Source organism: Alosa sapidissima, chromosome 5 (genome assembly GCF_018492685.1).
Source record: "Alosa sapidissima isolate fAloSap1 chromosome 5, fAloSap1.pri, whole genome shotgun sequence".
In the NCBI taxonomy this organism is placed as follows: Eukaryota; Metazoa; Chordata; class Actinopteri; order Clupeiformes; family Clupeidae; genus Alosa; species Alosa sapidissima.
In genome coordinates this window covers 12,777,735-12,791,299 of record NC_055961.1, presented here as the reverse complement: position 1 = coordinate 12,791,299, position 13,565 = coordinate 12,777,735, and the positions used below count along the sequence as shown (strand labels likewise).

Below are 13,565 nucleotides of genomic sequence, written 5' to 3'. Positions count from 1 at the left end.
CAGGCCTACAGGTAACATGAAGATCAGCATAGTTGATCTGTTGACTGTTTATGGCGTGTCTCGTAGGCAGAGAAAAGCTGTTGCTCTCAAATACTGTCCACTTAATCAACAGAGTCAGTGTACTGATGAAGGAGTAGATAGCATTGGCAGTCAGGAAACAATGTTTGTGGGCCTACCTACCTTTGCTGTAGGCCTAAATACATTTACACATTCTTCTGACTGCAATTTTTGATGTTTGCAGGCATTGCTACTTTGTTTACTAAAGCCACCTATGATTTTTAAACTATCATCTCCTCTCATCGCTGATTGGGCAGCTAATCTGCCAACCAATGGAATCATTAGTAAACTATGGTCGGTGTTCCGGACTAGTATCTCCCTAAAAGGCACACACCATCTTAACATAGTTTTAGACGGACAGAAATACTAAAGACTGGCCCATCTTCTGTCTGACTCATGTCAACATTATCCCATGCAGGCCTACCAAATTTCACTGTTTGACTAAAAAAAATGTATAGGCTATACCGAAAATGGATATCACCATAGGTTATTTAACTTATGTTGACAACAGAGAAAACATGTAGGCTAGCATATGTGGTTTCTGACAAAAGGTAAGATGTTCATTTCCCTTTCTTTGCTTAGTTATAGCCTAGCCCAGGGGATCCCAAACTTTTCCATGTCAAGGCCCCCCAAATACCACTAGGTTCCGACCAAGGCCCCCCTTTTGCATGATGTCCTATTAAACCTATCGAAAATACTAAAAATAAATAAAGCTCATCCTCTAGCCGCAAGCACTTTGCGATGAAGGCCTACAGGCCTATAGGCCTACAGTGTGTGAGAATTGCAATCGGGGCTTTATGCTTGATGAGAGCTAAACCAGAGACTTTCTAATAAGGAGACACAGCACTCAAAAAATCCTTCATAGAAATGCATGGGCTTAGTTTGTAACGCCAATATGGCAGTTGTCTACGCATATCACACCCCTTCCGCGGCAAAACGTTGACAGGTGAATACATTGAGCCAATCATGTGCTGTGTTGTGAATACATTGAGCCAATAAGGTGGTGTGTTGTGAAGACATCATGCCAATCATGTGTTGTGATCTTGCCGCTGGAGCAAGATTGCAGTAGATTGGTGTCGTGAAGCCTTGCGCACGCTCATTTCTGCCGAGATGGATGCCCGACGAGTGCCCAAAAAGCGTTGCCATATGGCCGCCGAGTGGAGGGACTCACCTAAAAGGACTTTGGCTAAACACACTCCCACACAACAACACCAGTTATGTCCATTTGCCCCAATGTAGGCTACTTGAAAAATATCTCTCCTTTTGGCTCTACTTTCAAAATGGTCTCCATTTTAGCTAGCCAGCTAAATAGCAGCAGAACGCGTCATGGACTTTACCAGGACTACACTGACAGTTTACGTGATGATGAAGGTGTTTGAATACCAGCCAATTAGAAAGATTATCACAGAAAATATAATGTTCAGATATGCGGAAGAACTAGAGGTACCGATAGCGGTAGGTAGTGGTAGGTATCATCTTACGGTAAGATCGTCCGTTTGGTTTTTCCGACTGTTTCCCGAACAGGCTCGTTGCGTGAACGCGCATGCACCGTTCTCAAGATGCTCTTAAGGGGAGCTGTCCACCTTAATAGTTCTGAAATATCCTTTAATTTGATGGTGATGTCAGGTGACTGCACTTCACAGCTATTGGGCCACGTGCCCCAGTAAAAAGATGTTTGTCCGACCGGGTACACATGTAGCCCCTACTTCCCCTTTTAAACACAAATTGCATGTTTATGTCTAAACCTCACTCCTGATCCGGGTCACGTCACCAATGCCTTGTGTTGATTTGCACGCTCAGGCCTGCACTCGCCCTGCAGACAGCAACAACTTGGATTCGGGAGTCGAGCATGCTAACAATCGAGCTAAAAGCCCAGGCTGCTGGCAGCTAGCACAACTCTTAAGGCGTTGAGAAGGAAGTTTACGCAACACACATACTGCACAGATATTTACTGGCTAGCTACAGTTACACAACTGGAATAGGCCTATAAGCAGACATTAGGGGGTGTCCTCATTTATCCTCACTTTAACACACATGTAGCCTTTTCATTCCCCTTTTAAACACCAATTATGACTATCAACTGGTCATGTATTTCTGCACAGAACCACTCACATGAAGTGGAAAAAATAGGCGTTCATTTTATTCTCTAGCTGGGTCGCGGTTGGTTGTGCTAAAAGGCAATAACCCCTTCAATTATGACTTCTGGCAAGGTTTGTGCAAACAAATGACAGATTGAGACTTACAAACTATCGACACATTTAAGGCACCTTGCTGTGAAAAAAGATGCCAATTACCGTATTTTCCAGACTATAAGTCACACATTTTTTCATAGTTTGGCTGGTCCTGCAACATAGTCAGGTGCGACTTATATATCAAAATATATATAATTTAACATGTTTTTAAATGTTAGTCAGTATAAATTGACATGAACCCTAAACATTACCATCTACAGCCGCAAGAGCGCGCTCTAGGCTTGTGGAATGAGATCGGGAGCTTGGTGAACTTGCGACAGGTCTGACATTTTTTGTCTTAAGCCCAAAAGTTAGAGGGGGTTCGGGCGTTTCACCACCGGGAAAATGTATTACTTATTGTTATGTAAATGAACAAGTTCTTCACACTTTCAGTCAGAGATTAGGGCTTGCACTATGCCTAAAACACGTGTGCCGTAAATCCTCAAATTAAGTCCTGGATTCTATTTATAGCCGGGCCTCAGATTCGGACAAATAAAGGCTGGCCCCCAAATACCCTACAAGCCGTGGTAATAATTGCCTACATTGCTCTTCTTACAGTAATATTTTATATTGTTGGTTAATACTGTTGCCAAGGAAAAGTCGTTGTCCTACACTGGGTCTCACTGTGTCCAACACGTCACTCTCAAGCTACCAGTCGCTTGCCGCCCCCCAAATAACCTACTGTAACCTATTGTTCACAGGGTAATAATTGCCTACATTGTTTCTATTTAAAGGGACACCAGGCAAGCCTGATGATTTTTTCTCTACGAAACTCCCCCTCGCTTGGTCTGAAGCTCTTTTCCTTTTCTTTGCGTCTTCCGTCAAGGGTTTCTGCTTCTTCGCCGGCTCTGCCATTATACACACGTTTGCAACAACCTCTAGCGTTTCGTTAGCCTGCCTCTGTGCTGTAAACTGATCCTGCTTCGGTCGGCGGGTAGGATACACCAAACTTGCAAGTGGGATATTCTTCCTACAGGCAGTAGGGGCGGGCGAGAGAGCCTTCATTCACCCCGTAATGAGTCATTTAACCATATACCGACTTAGGAAGATGATTAATTAACACAAAAACGTTGCCTGGTGTCCCTTTAACTCAATGAAATAAAAGAGCTCTTCTTAATATTTTATATTGTTGGTTGCTTTAATACTGTTGCCAATGAAAAGTCGTTGTCCTAATGGGTCTCAACACCTCGCTCTCAAGCTACCAGTCGCTTGCTGTCCCCTACCAGAGGCTGAAGCCTTACTACATTTAGACACAATTGTTGCCGTGAGGCATTCCAGTCTACGAATTTAATAAAAATGTAGGCTAAATCATGCATAATTAAACTTATATTACTTAATGTGACTTATATATGTTTTTTTTCTCTTCATGACGCATGTTTTGACTGATACTCCGGAGCGACTTATAGTCCGGAAAATATGGTACAAAGCATTATCATCACACATAGCGTGACCTGTGTTATTTGACTGAGGGGCCCCGTTTAGATATCAGCGTGAATAATATAACCTATTTGACTGATGGGCCCTATTCTGATATCAGGGCTGGAGTGACTTCACGCAGAGGCTTGTGCTTCAGGGATCCCTGAACACTTGGGCCCCTGGGCCCGTTAGGCCTGTTCAGTAATCCATCCCTGCATAAGTTTGCCTGTTTAGAACTATTGAACCGTTTTGGAATTTCTGGTGTATGATATTCCATATGTAGGCTTATTTCAGTTTTAATAGCCTAAATGTTTGGGGTAAAAAAGCTGATTTACAAAGTGATTCCATGCCTCCTTGAAAAAAGTATTTTTGAGTATTTACTACCCAATCCTGGTGTGCATGCGTGTGTGTGTATGTGTGTGTGCGCGTGTGTATGTATGCCTGTGTGTGTGCATGCCTGTGTGTGTGCAGGCGTGCGTGTGAGTGTGTGTGAGCATCTGTATGTGTGCGTGCGTGTGCCTGAATGTGTGTGTGTTTATGTGTGTATGCGTGTGTGCATTTATGTGTGTGTGTTTATGTGTGTGTGCGTGTGTGGGTGGGGGTGTGTGGGTCTGTGTTTTTGTGTGTGTGTGTATGTGCAAGAACGGAATTCAACGAAACTTGCCATGCATTTTTTGCCATGCACATTTTGATGAGCTTTTCTGTTGTTTAGACACAGCTACAATCACATAAGATATCCAAAGTGCATAATACTCCATTGCACTTCATTCACTGAGTACCGCCAATATGGCCGCGCATGCTGGGTTACCATGGTTACTGGCCAGAACGTGACGTCCGTGCAAACCCCTAATTGAGATGGCCCTATGAGACCAACATACAAAAAAACTTTGGTCATCCTAGGCCCTACGCATCAAAATGAAAATCAATGGTTCCGTGCCATTCTTGTGGGGATATATAATATGCAAGCAATGATAGCGGCAGTCATAATTATTATAATGGTATTTCATAGCACTCATAATAATAGGTATAGACCATAGACTGTAAAAAATAAGTACAGACCCTTTCAACAACGTTCTATTTGGTTCCCAATCTACTTCCTCTGCATTATGATAACATATGGAATGTTAAAACGGAAGCCTTGTGGGGCCAACTATGATGCTGATAATGGAACTCTCTTGAAGGGGTCTATTAATGTTTTTATGTCTTTATTTTTTTAAAGGATTTTTTCCTTTTTTTTTTTTTTTCAACTTGCGGCCCCCCTGGCGCCTCGTGGCCCCCACTTTGAAAACCACTGGTCTAGCCTACGCTCCACATTAATGGTAGACTGGTGGCATACAAAACGGTTTATTTTCTTTCCAAACTATGCCATCACCCTCTAGTGAGAGTGCTTCCTGATTGGACGAGTGTTTTTTTCCCTTATCCAGCCTTCAAAACTGTCACATCTCAATATGTCATGTCAAAATTCTATCACAAATATGTTGATACATCCTTGGATATTTTAAGTGGGTATAGCTTCGGCTACTGTGTAGACCTACGTAGACTAAACCACTGGCCTATCCTGCATGATTGAAAATGCATTGGAGCAAATGTTGCTAGTTTTTTGTTCTGATATAGCGTAGACATAGCTTATCTATGGGTTATATAGTCCCTAGGCTACCTTTTATTTGGAGAGCTATCAAAAAATTGTTACAGTAGCCTATCGTATCGCCTGACATGGACGTAGCATAAGCCAATAATGGTTACAGTAGCCTATCGTTTAACATTAGCCTGCATGCGCCAACTTCGATAGTAGCCTATGCCTCGTTATAGATGAATGTACAGATTCGGATATAATGTAAGTGGAGTGTTTCTACCGCTGCAACACAGTTGCAAATGGAATAATATTATTTCGAAACATACAAAACTTTATTTTGCGTTTATCTTGTTTATTCCAAATATACGTATCGTGACACTAGACCTCGTGGCGCAACGGTAGCGCGTCTGACTCCAGATCAGAAGGTTGCGTGTTCAAATCACGTCGGGGTCATACGGAAATATTTTTTTACATATTGCAGTGTTGTTTTACGTTTATTTTGCAATTTTATGATATGTTATACTCTATTGCCCCAATATTGCACACACCCCATAAACAGAAACACCATGGAGTCATTGCAATGCCTACAACCTCAGGCAGCTTCATTTAAAAGTTTGATGGATATCAACATGGACATTCCAACTAAAAGTATTACGCAGGTGAATTCCTAGGTTGTATGAGCAGACCTAATGTGTACTGTATGTCACGTATAACCACAGGACTATGGACTACAGACCTAGGGTCCGGACAATCTCCTTAATGACGTTTAAGATGGTTTGCGTCGCACCACTGCACACAGTTTTCTATTTCTGAGAAATAGGCTGATGTTTCTTTGTGCAGTAGGCTATGGATTGCTGTGTCATCTGAAACTTTAAAAACATAGTTCCCAGGGTGACTATTGAGCATTTATTTGTGTACAGTGTGAAAAGAACTGGTGAGCTGACACACCACTATGGAGCAACCATGCTGATTGTTCTCACTTCTGAGAGGGTGTGGTTGACAGACACACTGACTACGGTTGGTTGAAAAGGAAAAGTACCATTTGATTGAATTGTGCATGTTTATTCTTGAGTAGTCTTTAGAGTGTAAAACACATAACACATTTGAAAAATAAATCTCTCTTTAATAAATAATCTCTGAGCCCACACATCATTTGTTTGCTCCACAAAATACAATGATCAACATACAATGAAGTCTGACATGATGTCACAAAAATACTCTCGGTATTTGCATTAATACTGGATATAGATGTGCTTGATCACAAAAGTTAAATCGAAGACCTAATGGCACAAAAATGTTCACTGAAATATGGCACATCTTGCAACTTGACATTCACCAAGTTAATTTTATAACCTGTGCTTATGACCGCAACTCCTTACCGGGCCTTACATGTAATTTATGATTACTGGCAATGATGAAAATTGTGTCTTCAACGGATGGATATAAACAGGTGTTATTCTGTCAGACAAAATCATCCCATGAACAAAACCAAACGCCATCCCTCATAGAGGTCCCTGGACAGAACTGCATGACATGGGTCTAAAAAAGACAAATAACAGCATTGTTACAGACTAATATTTCAACTGGAAACAAGGGATGCACAATATTGGATTTGAGCCGATATTCGATATGCTGATATTTTCAAACTCATTTTTTATTGCCTTTAAGGGTGTGTCCTGTTCTAGAATTAACCTACTGTTGGTCTAGTTGTTGCAGATACAGGCATACAGGCATTTCCTTTCAATCAAACATAAATGTATACTCTAAGAAATGTAGGGATTCACTCATTAAAAAAAAGAAATAGGTCTCATCCTATTTGAACAGATTGTAATACTGCTTCCTCTGAAACCCTCATAAATTGTGCCGAATGTAGTGTTATATTCCACATCTGACGATGCTGATAATGTAATTCTTCAGCTGTTATCTGGCGATACCGATGCCATACTGATAATATTGTGCACTCCTAAAAATAACTCACAGAGAACTATACAGTATGTACCTTCAATTTTTTTTAAATATTTTTTATATAAAACACTGTTAATTAAAACTGTGGTGGAAAATGGCAAATTAAGGGCATATACATACCAATACTGGTTATCATCATGATAATCAGCTGTGCATCTGTCCTAACTGGGATCAGGACTTTCTACAATTCGGTGTAACTAAAAAGAGTAGAACAGAAACAACCATCTTTACGTAAAATTCTAGGTTAATGACCAAGATGTAGATAAACCCAAGCCATCACTTGAATTAAGATTTCAGTTGCAATTTGTGATTAAGAACATGACTAAATCCCTTTCTAGGGACACAGCAAGTAATCTCCTTCCAGGACACAAGCCCAGAGTTTTTATAACATAGGTACACACACACACACACACACACACACACACACACACACACCTAATCTACTCTATTTCATGACAGCTGACATAATAACATCTTTGATTAACTCTGTGTTGACTAGTGTTCACTTTGAAGCATACATTCAGAACTCTTTGGAGCTGAGACGCCACACTGTTTTCCCTCACCAGCAGGCTGCTGTTCCCATGTGAAGGCTCCTGCAGTTTCGTGTAGTCGGGGGGGTTGGCTTGAGGGTCGTAGCCAAGCCGGCTCAGCATGGGCGCGATGTCTGCCATGTCCTTCACCACGTCAGCTGGGATCTTGCCAACCCACTTCACCAAGGCCTCTGTGTTGACCGGATTCATCACTTGGTCGGTGGACCGCTCTGTTCTGAAAGATAGCCAAGTGGCCTTATTAAGAAAGCCAGATGGTGGGAGCACAGCACACTGCTGTAGTAGTGAAAAGCAAGACTCGGCCTCCAAAAGCCTGCTACATTAAAAAAAGGCCTAAAAGACATTTTTCTGCTGAAAGCATGATGTGATGACTAACATAACTAAAGGTTAAGCATTGTTGTAGACTGCTGCATGATACGTCAATGCATGAATCAAATATACCGACAGATCCTTCAACTAGCTTTTTCCTGTAGTAAGTAACCTTCCATCTTAGGACAATAATTTTAATGCAGAATATTTCACTGACCAATCAGCCAATGAGTGCACGGTTATAAACTTTTTAAAAAGCTCCACAACCATTGCTTAATCAATGGAATTAACGTAATCAGCCATTTTTAATGCACAGCAACTGCACAACAAAAATAATACATTGAACAATAAACTGTAGTACAGGTAACATATCAAACCAGACTTTCAGAAAACTGGCTTCCTAGCCTAAAAATACCTAAAAATAAAAACAAAATGCATGAAGTCTGTGCTGTGCTGTGCTGCTGGACTGTAACCATACCCTGACTTACGTAATGGAAATATTTCTATGAGACATTACATTTTTTACACCCCACTGTTATAATACATACAGTATAACAGAATTCTACCAAGTAAGCGTTTGGTGAAAGAAATAGAAGGGGAGAGAGGGAAATCCTTATTAAATGTAAGATTTAAAACAACAGACACAATAGCTGTGAAGGCTTTTTCAAATACACTAGTCCGTTTTATTAGCTGGCAAAATGATCTTGGATGCTGAGCTGCTCTTTTATCAGTTTGGCATTGAGAGGATTACATGTGCAGCACTGTCTAGATCAAGATGTTGTGCTGAATATCCAGAACATAGTGAATCAATGCATCGTTCTTCCTAGTTTGACCAGTTGCATTCAGATGTTTACTGACAGAGTTCGGAGTTGTTAGGACCTTTATCTTTACCGAATTGAGCAGCAAACTGACTCCAAAGATAAGATCTGAGGGTCATGGTCATGAAATGACACACAAGATGACAGAAATAACAATGGAAAGACATGCAACATTAACCAACATTACACCCTAGGGCTGCAACAAATGATTATTTTCATGGTCGATTAATCTGTTGATTATTTTCTCGATTGAATGATTCATTGTTTGATTGATAAAATGGTGAAAAAAATGTTTCCCAAATGTTTCAGTTTTTCCCCAAAGCCCAAGATTTGAAGAAAATATTCAAGTTTAGGAAGCTGAAGTATTTCCCTTTTAAAAAAAAAATACAAATTGATTATACCAAAAATCAAAATCAAAGAATTGTAGCAACCCAATTACACTGCATCTTAAAGCAATTTTTTCACATTATGTGAAGAGGAACCATACTGTAGCCCACTGCCCATGTCATCTCAGCTGGACTTACTTGGACAGAGACACCCCGCCGGCCTTCCCGATGAGCTCCTCATGGTGGAGCACGGCTGTGTCCCAGGGCAGGTCCAGGAAGCGCAGCAGTTTCTGCATGGCCAGCTGCGGCTCCAGGACTAGCTGCTCATAGCGCAGCAGCATGCACCTCTCGCGGCCGGCCTCGCGGCATTGCTCGTACATGCTCTCCGCCGCCCGGCTCCACTTGACCAGGCAGTCGCGGTAGCTGCTGAGGTCGAACCCAGTGATGGTGACTCGGCGCGAGATCATGGAGTGCACGGTGGCGCGGCCGTCGCGCAGCATCAGCACGAACTTGGCGCGCGGGAACAGGCGGCTCAGGTAGGCCAGCGACTTGAGTGTGAAGGGGTCCTTGTTGCAGAGGCGCGGTGCTGGCTCACCGTGGCCCACGATCACCTCCAGCAGGAAGGCGCGGACGGCGGCATCCAGCACCTCGTCGGTGACCCCTGCCTCTTCCAGGCGCATGCGCTCGCGCGCCGAGCGGCTCCAGGTTGAGTGCATTGCCAGCAGGCGCGGGATGACGCGCGTCTCCTCGCCACAGCGCACCAGTGGGTGAGCGTCCAGCATGGCGCGCATCAGCGTGGTGCCGCTCCGCGGGACGCCGCCCACAAAGATGAGGGGCGTGTTCTCGTCGTACTCTAGCGGGATCGCCGCCGCGCCGCTCTGGTTCGGTCCTGGGTTCTGGGAGGCCCAGGCGTAGCGTCTGGCCTGACTACCATGCCAACGCCCGCGGCTCGGACATTCCATGGTGCTCAGGCCAAGGTAGAATATTGTCACGGAGCTGATGACCACACAGGCCAGCAGCAGAATGTTTTGTGGTTTCCTCATCATGCTGTTGTGTTGGACAGAGGCAGGGATGCAGATGTTTTGGGGGGAAATTACACTATGGATTGAGACAGAGATGAAATGTGGAGAGGAAGTAGAGAGAAAAGAGAAGACGACAAGAGAAGAGAAGGAACAAGTCAGAAGAACACCATGAGAGTGGAAGACAATTGAACAGGAATGCTGGAGGTAAGAGGTTCAAGGTCAGGAAAGGAATGCAAGGTATAGGTATGTAGGATGACAGGGGGTGGGGGGGGGGGGGGGGGTTCCAAATATGAGCACTAAGAGGTAAAAGACCTCTCCTCTGGATTCAGACAGGGTATATATAGGGAGGGCTGAGTGAGAAACCTTCTCTTACTGTGGTGACCAAGATTTGCCGTTTCAGCTCCATGCTGCCTGCAAATATAAATAAAATAAATAGAATAGAAGAAAAACATTAAAAACCCTCAAACAGATAAGTTTGCTGTGTCACCAACCAATAGCACATCTTTACCTAAAAATGACTGATTGTAGGCTGAATGACTTACGTGACAGTTGGAAATATTTCTTCACACGCACACATGCACAAACATCCACAAATGTCCCCACTGAATTCCCCCCCTAATTTGTTCCCTGGTGGGATAAACAACCTTGCACACTCATACACAGCAGCACTTTGAGTCCATTGAAAGGAAACCACAGTGAATTCAAATTAAGAGACGTGTGTGCAACATGTCAGGGTGAATCGAAGAGCATGCTTCCTTCTCCCCACTAGGAACTCGATCTGACCGTTACCATGCCTGGGCCAAATAGAAAAATTCTCACTCTTAAAAGTCATGACAGAACTTAGACGCTATAGCCTATATGCAATAGGCTATAAGCATAGGCCTACAGTATTTGAATGTCATAGAAGCAATGTGCATGTTCAGTCTACAAGAGCTTTTCCAATATGTCATCTTGAGGGGCATTATGCATCTCAGGCTAGGGCCTACATTTTGCTGTCATCCAACAATTATCCAGTCATCAAATGAAAATAGCAGCTACGTTTAAGGGAAATTCTATCATCGTACCGTCGTACCGCTTCGGCGAGAGGGTTTTGACTAGACTATGGCATGACAAATTGGCTACCAGTAGCCTACCAACGATACGCAATCAAATTTCTACACACTTTAGCAAAATTACATCGTGACCATAAAATTTTGGCCAAAGGGCAGATCTTTAAACAATGTAATTATATCAGATTTAAAGCAGTCAAGATAGGCTGAAGATGAACTCATCCCACAAGCCAATGACTGATTTCTCAAACGTTTGCTAAAAACTGACATGGACGTAGTTAGACATGAGGGTTTTGCTAGCTGCATTGCCATACGGTACAGTAGGTTCCAATAACTTGTAGTGGGATTAATCAAATAGCCTAGTGCAGAAAGTGATAACACACTGCATCTTAAAGCAAAAAACACATCAACAAACAGTTGAAGTTAAAGCTTAACTGTCTAGCTAGCCAGTTAGCTGTGCCATTTTAGTGGTAGCTGTCCGAATCGCACCTAATGCATTTGAAACAGTGCATTTTTTTTCGTGCAACACAATGGATACTTGCATTGATTTTCTTGATGTTTTTAAAGTTAACGTGAAATCAAAATCGACCGTCTAGCAAGGTGCTGGCAAATGCGACATTGTAGCATCATATCTGTAACGTTAGGTTCAATTGTGGCAATTTGCTTCCGAGGTTATGTAAGTTAGGAAATAACTTACCCAGATCTTATTCCTTTATTAAAGTTATGTAGGCCTAATCAGCTTTCCGGTCAGTGAACGGCTATATTCGGCTACTTAGGCAATGTAGTTGTCGCAACATGGCATGATCATACAGATCAATCATAAAAACTTATTGTAAATTCCGGATAGAAAAAGAAGAAACGAAGCTCGAATGTCATTGGACGAGTAAATGGCCAAAGTCGATAGTCACTTGTTTCGATGTATCTGATTGGTCGAAGGTCTCGTGGTGCCTATTTTAAAGGTACACTGTTCCCTTTTTTCATGAAATAAAAGATTTCTAGATATCTCTATATAAGGCCATTCCCAGATGGTGTTGATTCTTTCATTAGGGTTGCATTCAGGGTACCCCCCCCCCCCTCAACTGTATCATGTCCCTATTTCAAAGTGTTTCAAAGTCCTCTACACTGAAAAGAACCACACTCTAAACATGGCATTAATTATATTATTGTATCTCTTTAGTTCCCAAACAGTGGTATATGTTACACATACACATACACACACATACGAATACATGTTTAAAGCCTCCTATGAGATGATATAGGCAATCAGATGGCAGTAGCCTATACAAATAATAATAAAAAAGTTTCAGTAGGTAGGCGTCTAGCCTTCAGTAATCCTCTCGAAATGTGATTTCAGAAGTGATCAAAGCTGAAGTCTAGTGCGCTTTAGAGTAGAACCAATAATAACCATAATAAAAAAAAAAAACAGACAGACTGAAACAAGTCTATGCTAGGTCATTGTGATGGTGTGGAACAGATTCTTGAGGTGGCTTGTGGTGGTGCGCGCTGGGACAGATTACAATGTTTTTTTTTTCTTTTCCAGTGAGCTAACAGTCAAGTGTACAGTGGGAACCCTTGGAGAAAAATAGCCTATCCACAGGAAGGAGCATATGCCATTTACAGAAGCATAACCAGCATGATGTAATTCCATTGCCTCTGACACAACAGAGAAAATGCTTTATTGTAGGCTAGTGAAATTATAGATGATCATTTGGTGTTATTCACAGCTGTTGTTTTGTGGTATGATTGCTGACCAGTATTCAGACACTGTTGTCCATATAAAAGCAAACGCCAACACAGTCCATTTGCATAGGTCTACACATAGCCTCAGGTATTCCTCCTTTGAGTATTTGACAGATTGACATTGATAAGTAACCATTCCCTGACAAGACTAACATGCATATTACATGTGATAGTGTTATATGAAGAGTTCTGATAGCAATGCAAAATAGGGACTGATGAGGAAGAGGAACTAAAAGATAAAGCTAGAAATGCAGAGCTGTTTGTTTAGTGAGACAATATCTGAATTTTCTGTTTCCTTGATGATTTGTGTATTTTTCCATGATATCTAGATTCCCTTAGATGTCTTACCAACAGGACTAAATAGACACACACAGGTGTCAGGCTAAGATCGCCATCTAGTGTATTTAAGCTTTTTTTATTGTGTAGTCTGTATCAGCCTACCACACCACAGCAAAGAGTATAGAATTACCTCTATGGCTACTCTTTGACCACAGTCTATTCATATAATTGC

General features: G+C 42.1%; 1 protein-coding gene and 1 non-coding gene across 7 annotated transcripts; one reads left to right on the top strand and one right to left on the bottom strand.

The window, feature by feature from the left end:
- Positions 1-5,658: 5,658 nt before the first annotated feature.
- Positions 5,659-5,730, top strand: trnaw-cca. The gene has a single exon. It is a non-coding gene; the product is annotated as a tRNA-Trp (tRNA).
- Positions 5,731-6,323: 593 nt separating this feature from the next.
- Positions 6,324-12,177, bottom strand: tpst1l (tyrosylprotein sulfotransferase 1, like). Of its 6 annotated transcripts, XM_042093447.1 has the most exons (5): positions 12,012-12,174; positions 9,442-10,676; positions 7,806-8,007; positions 7,363-7,439; positions 6,324-6,816 (listed from the first exon to the last, which is right to left on the bottom strand). In XM_042093447.1, exons 2-4 carry the CDS (start codon positions 10,287-10,289, stop codon positions 7,404-7,406), a joined length of 1,086 nt encoding a protein of 361 aa, XP_041949381.1. In that variant the 5' UTR covers positions 10,290-10,676; positions 12,012-12,174; the 3' UTR covers positions 6,324-6,816; positions 7,363-7,403. The 6 variants fall into 6 exon arrangements, with proteins under 6 accessions (XP_041949381.1, XP_041949377.1, XP_041949379.1 ...); XM_042093443.1 differs by lacking the exons at positions 6,324-6,816; positions 7,363-7,439 and having other exon boundaries at positions 7,464-8,007; positions 9,442-10,341; positions 10,639-10,676; positions 12,012-12,177; XM_042093445.1 differs by lacking the exons at positions 6,324-6,816; positions 7,363-7,439; positions 12,012-12,174 and adding an exon at positions 11,857-11,966 and having other exon boundaries at positions 7,464-8,007; positions 9,442-10,341; positions 10,639-10,676.
- Positions 12,178-13,565: the final 1,388 nt, after the last annotated feature.

What these genes read in the sequence shown, in the direction of transcription:
- tpst1l (XM_042093442.1), bottom strand. Translation starts at nt 10,289, where the DNA reads ATGATGAGGAAACCACAAAACATTCTGCTGCTGGCCTGTGTGGTCATC. An exon ending in GGCGGGGTGTCTCTGTCCAA is followed by an intron (nt 8,008 to 9,441) that starts GTAAGTCCAGCT and finishes GCTATCTTTCAG; the next exon opens with AACAGAGCGGTCCACCGACC.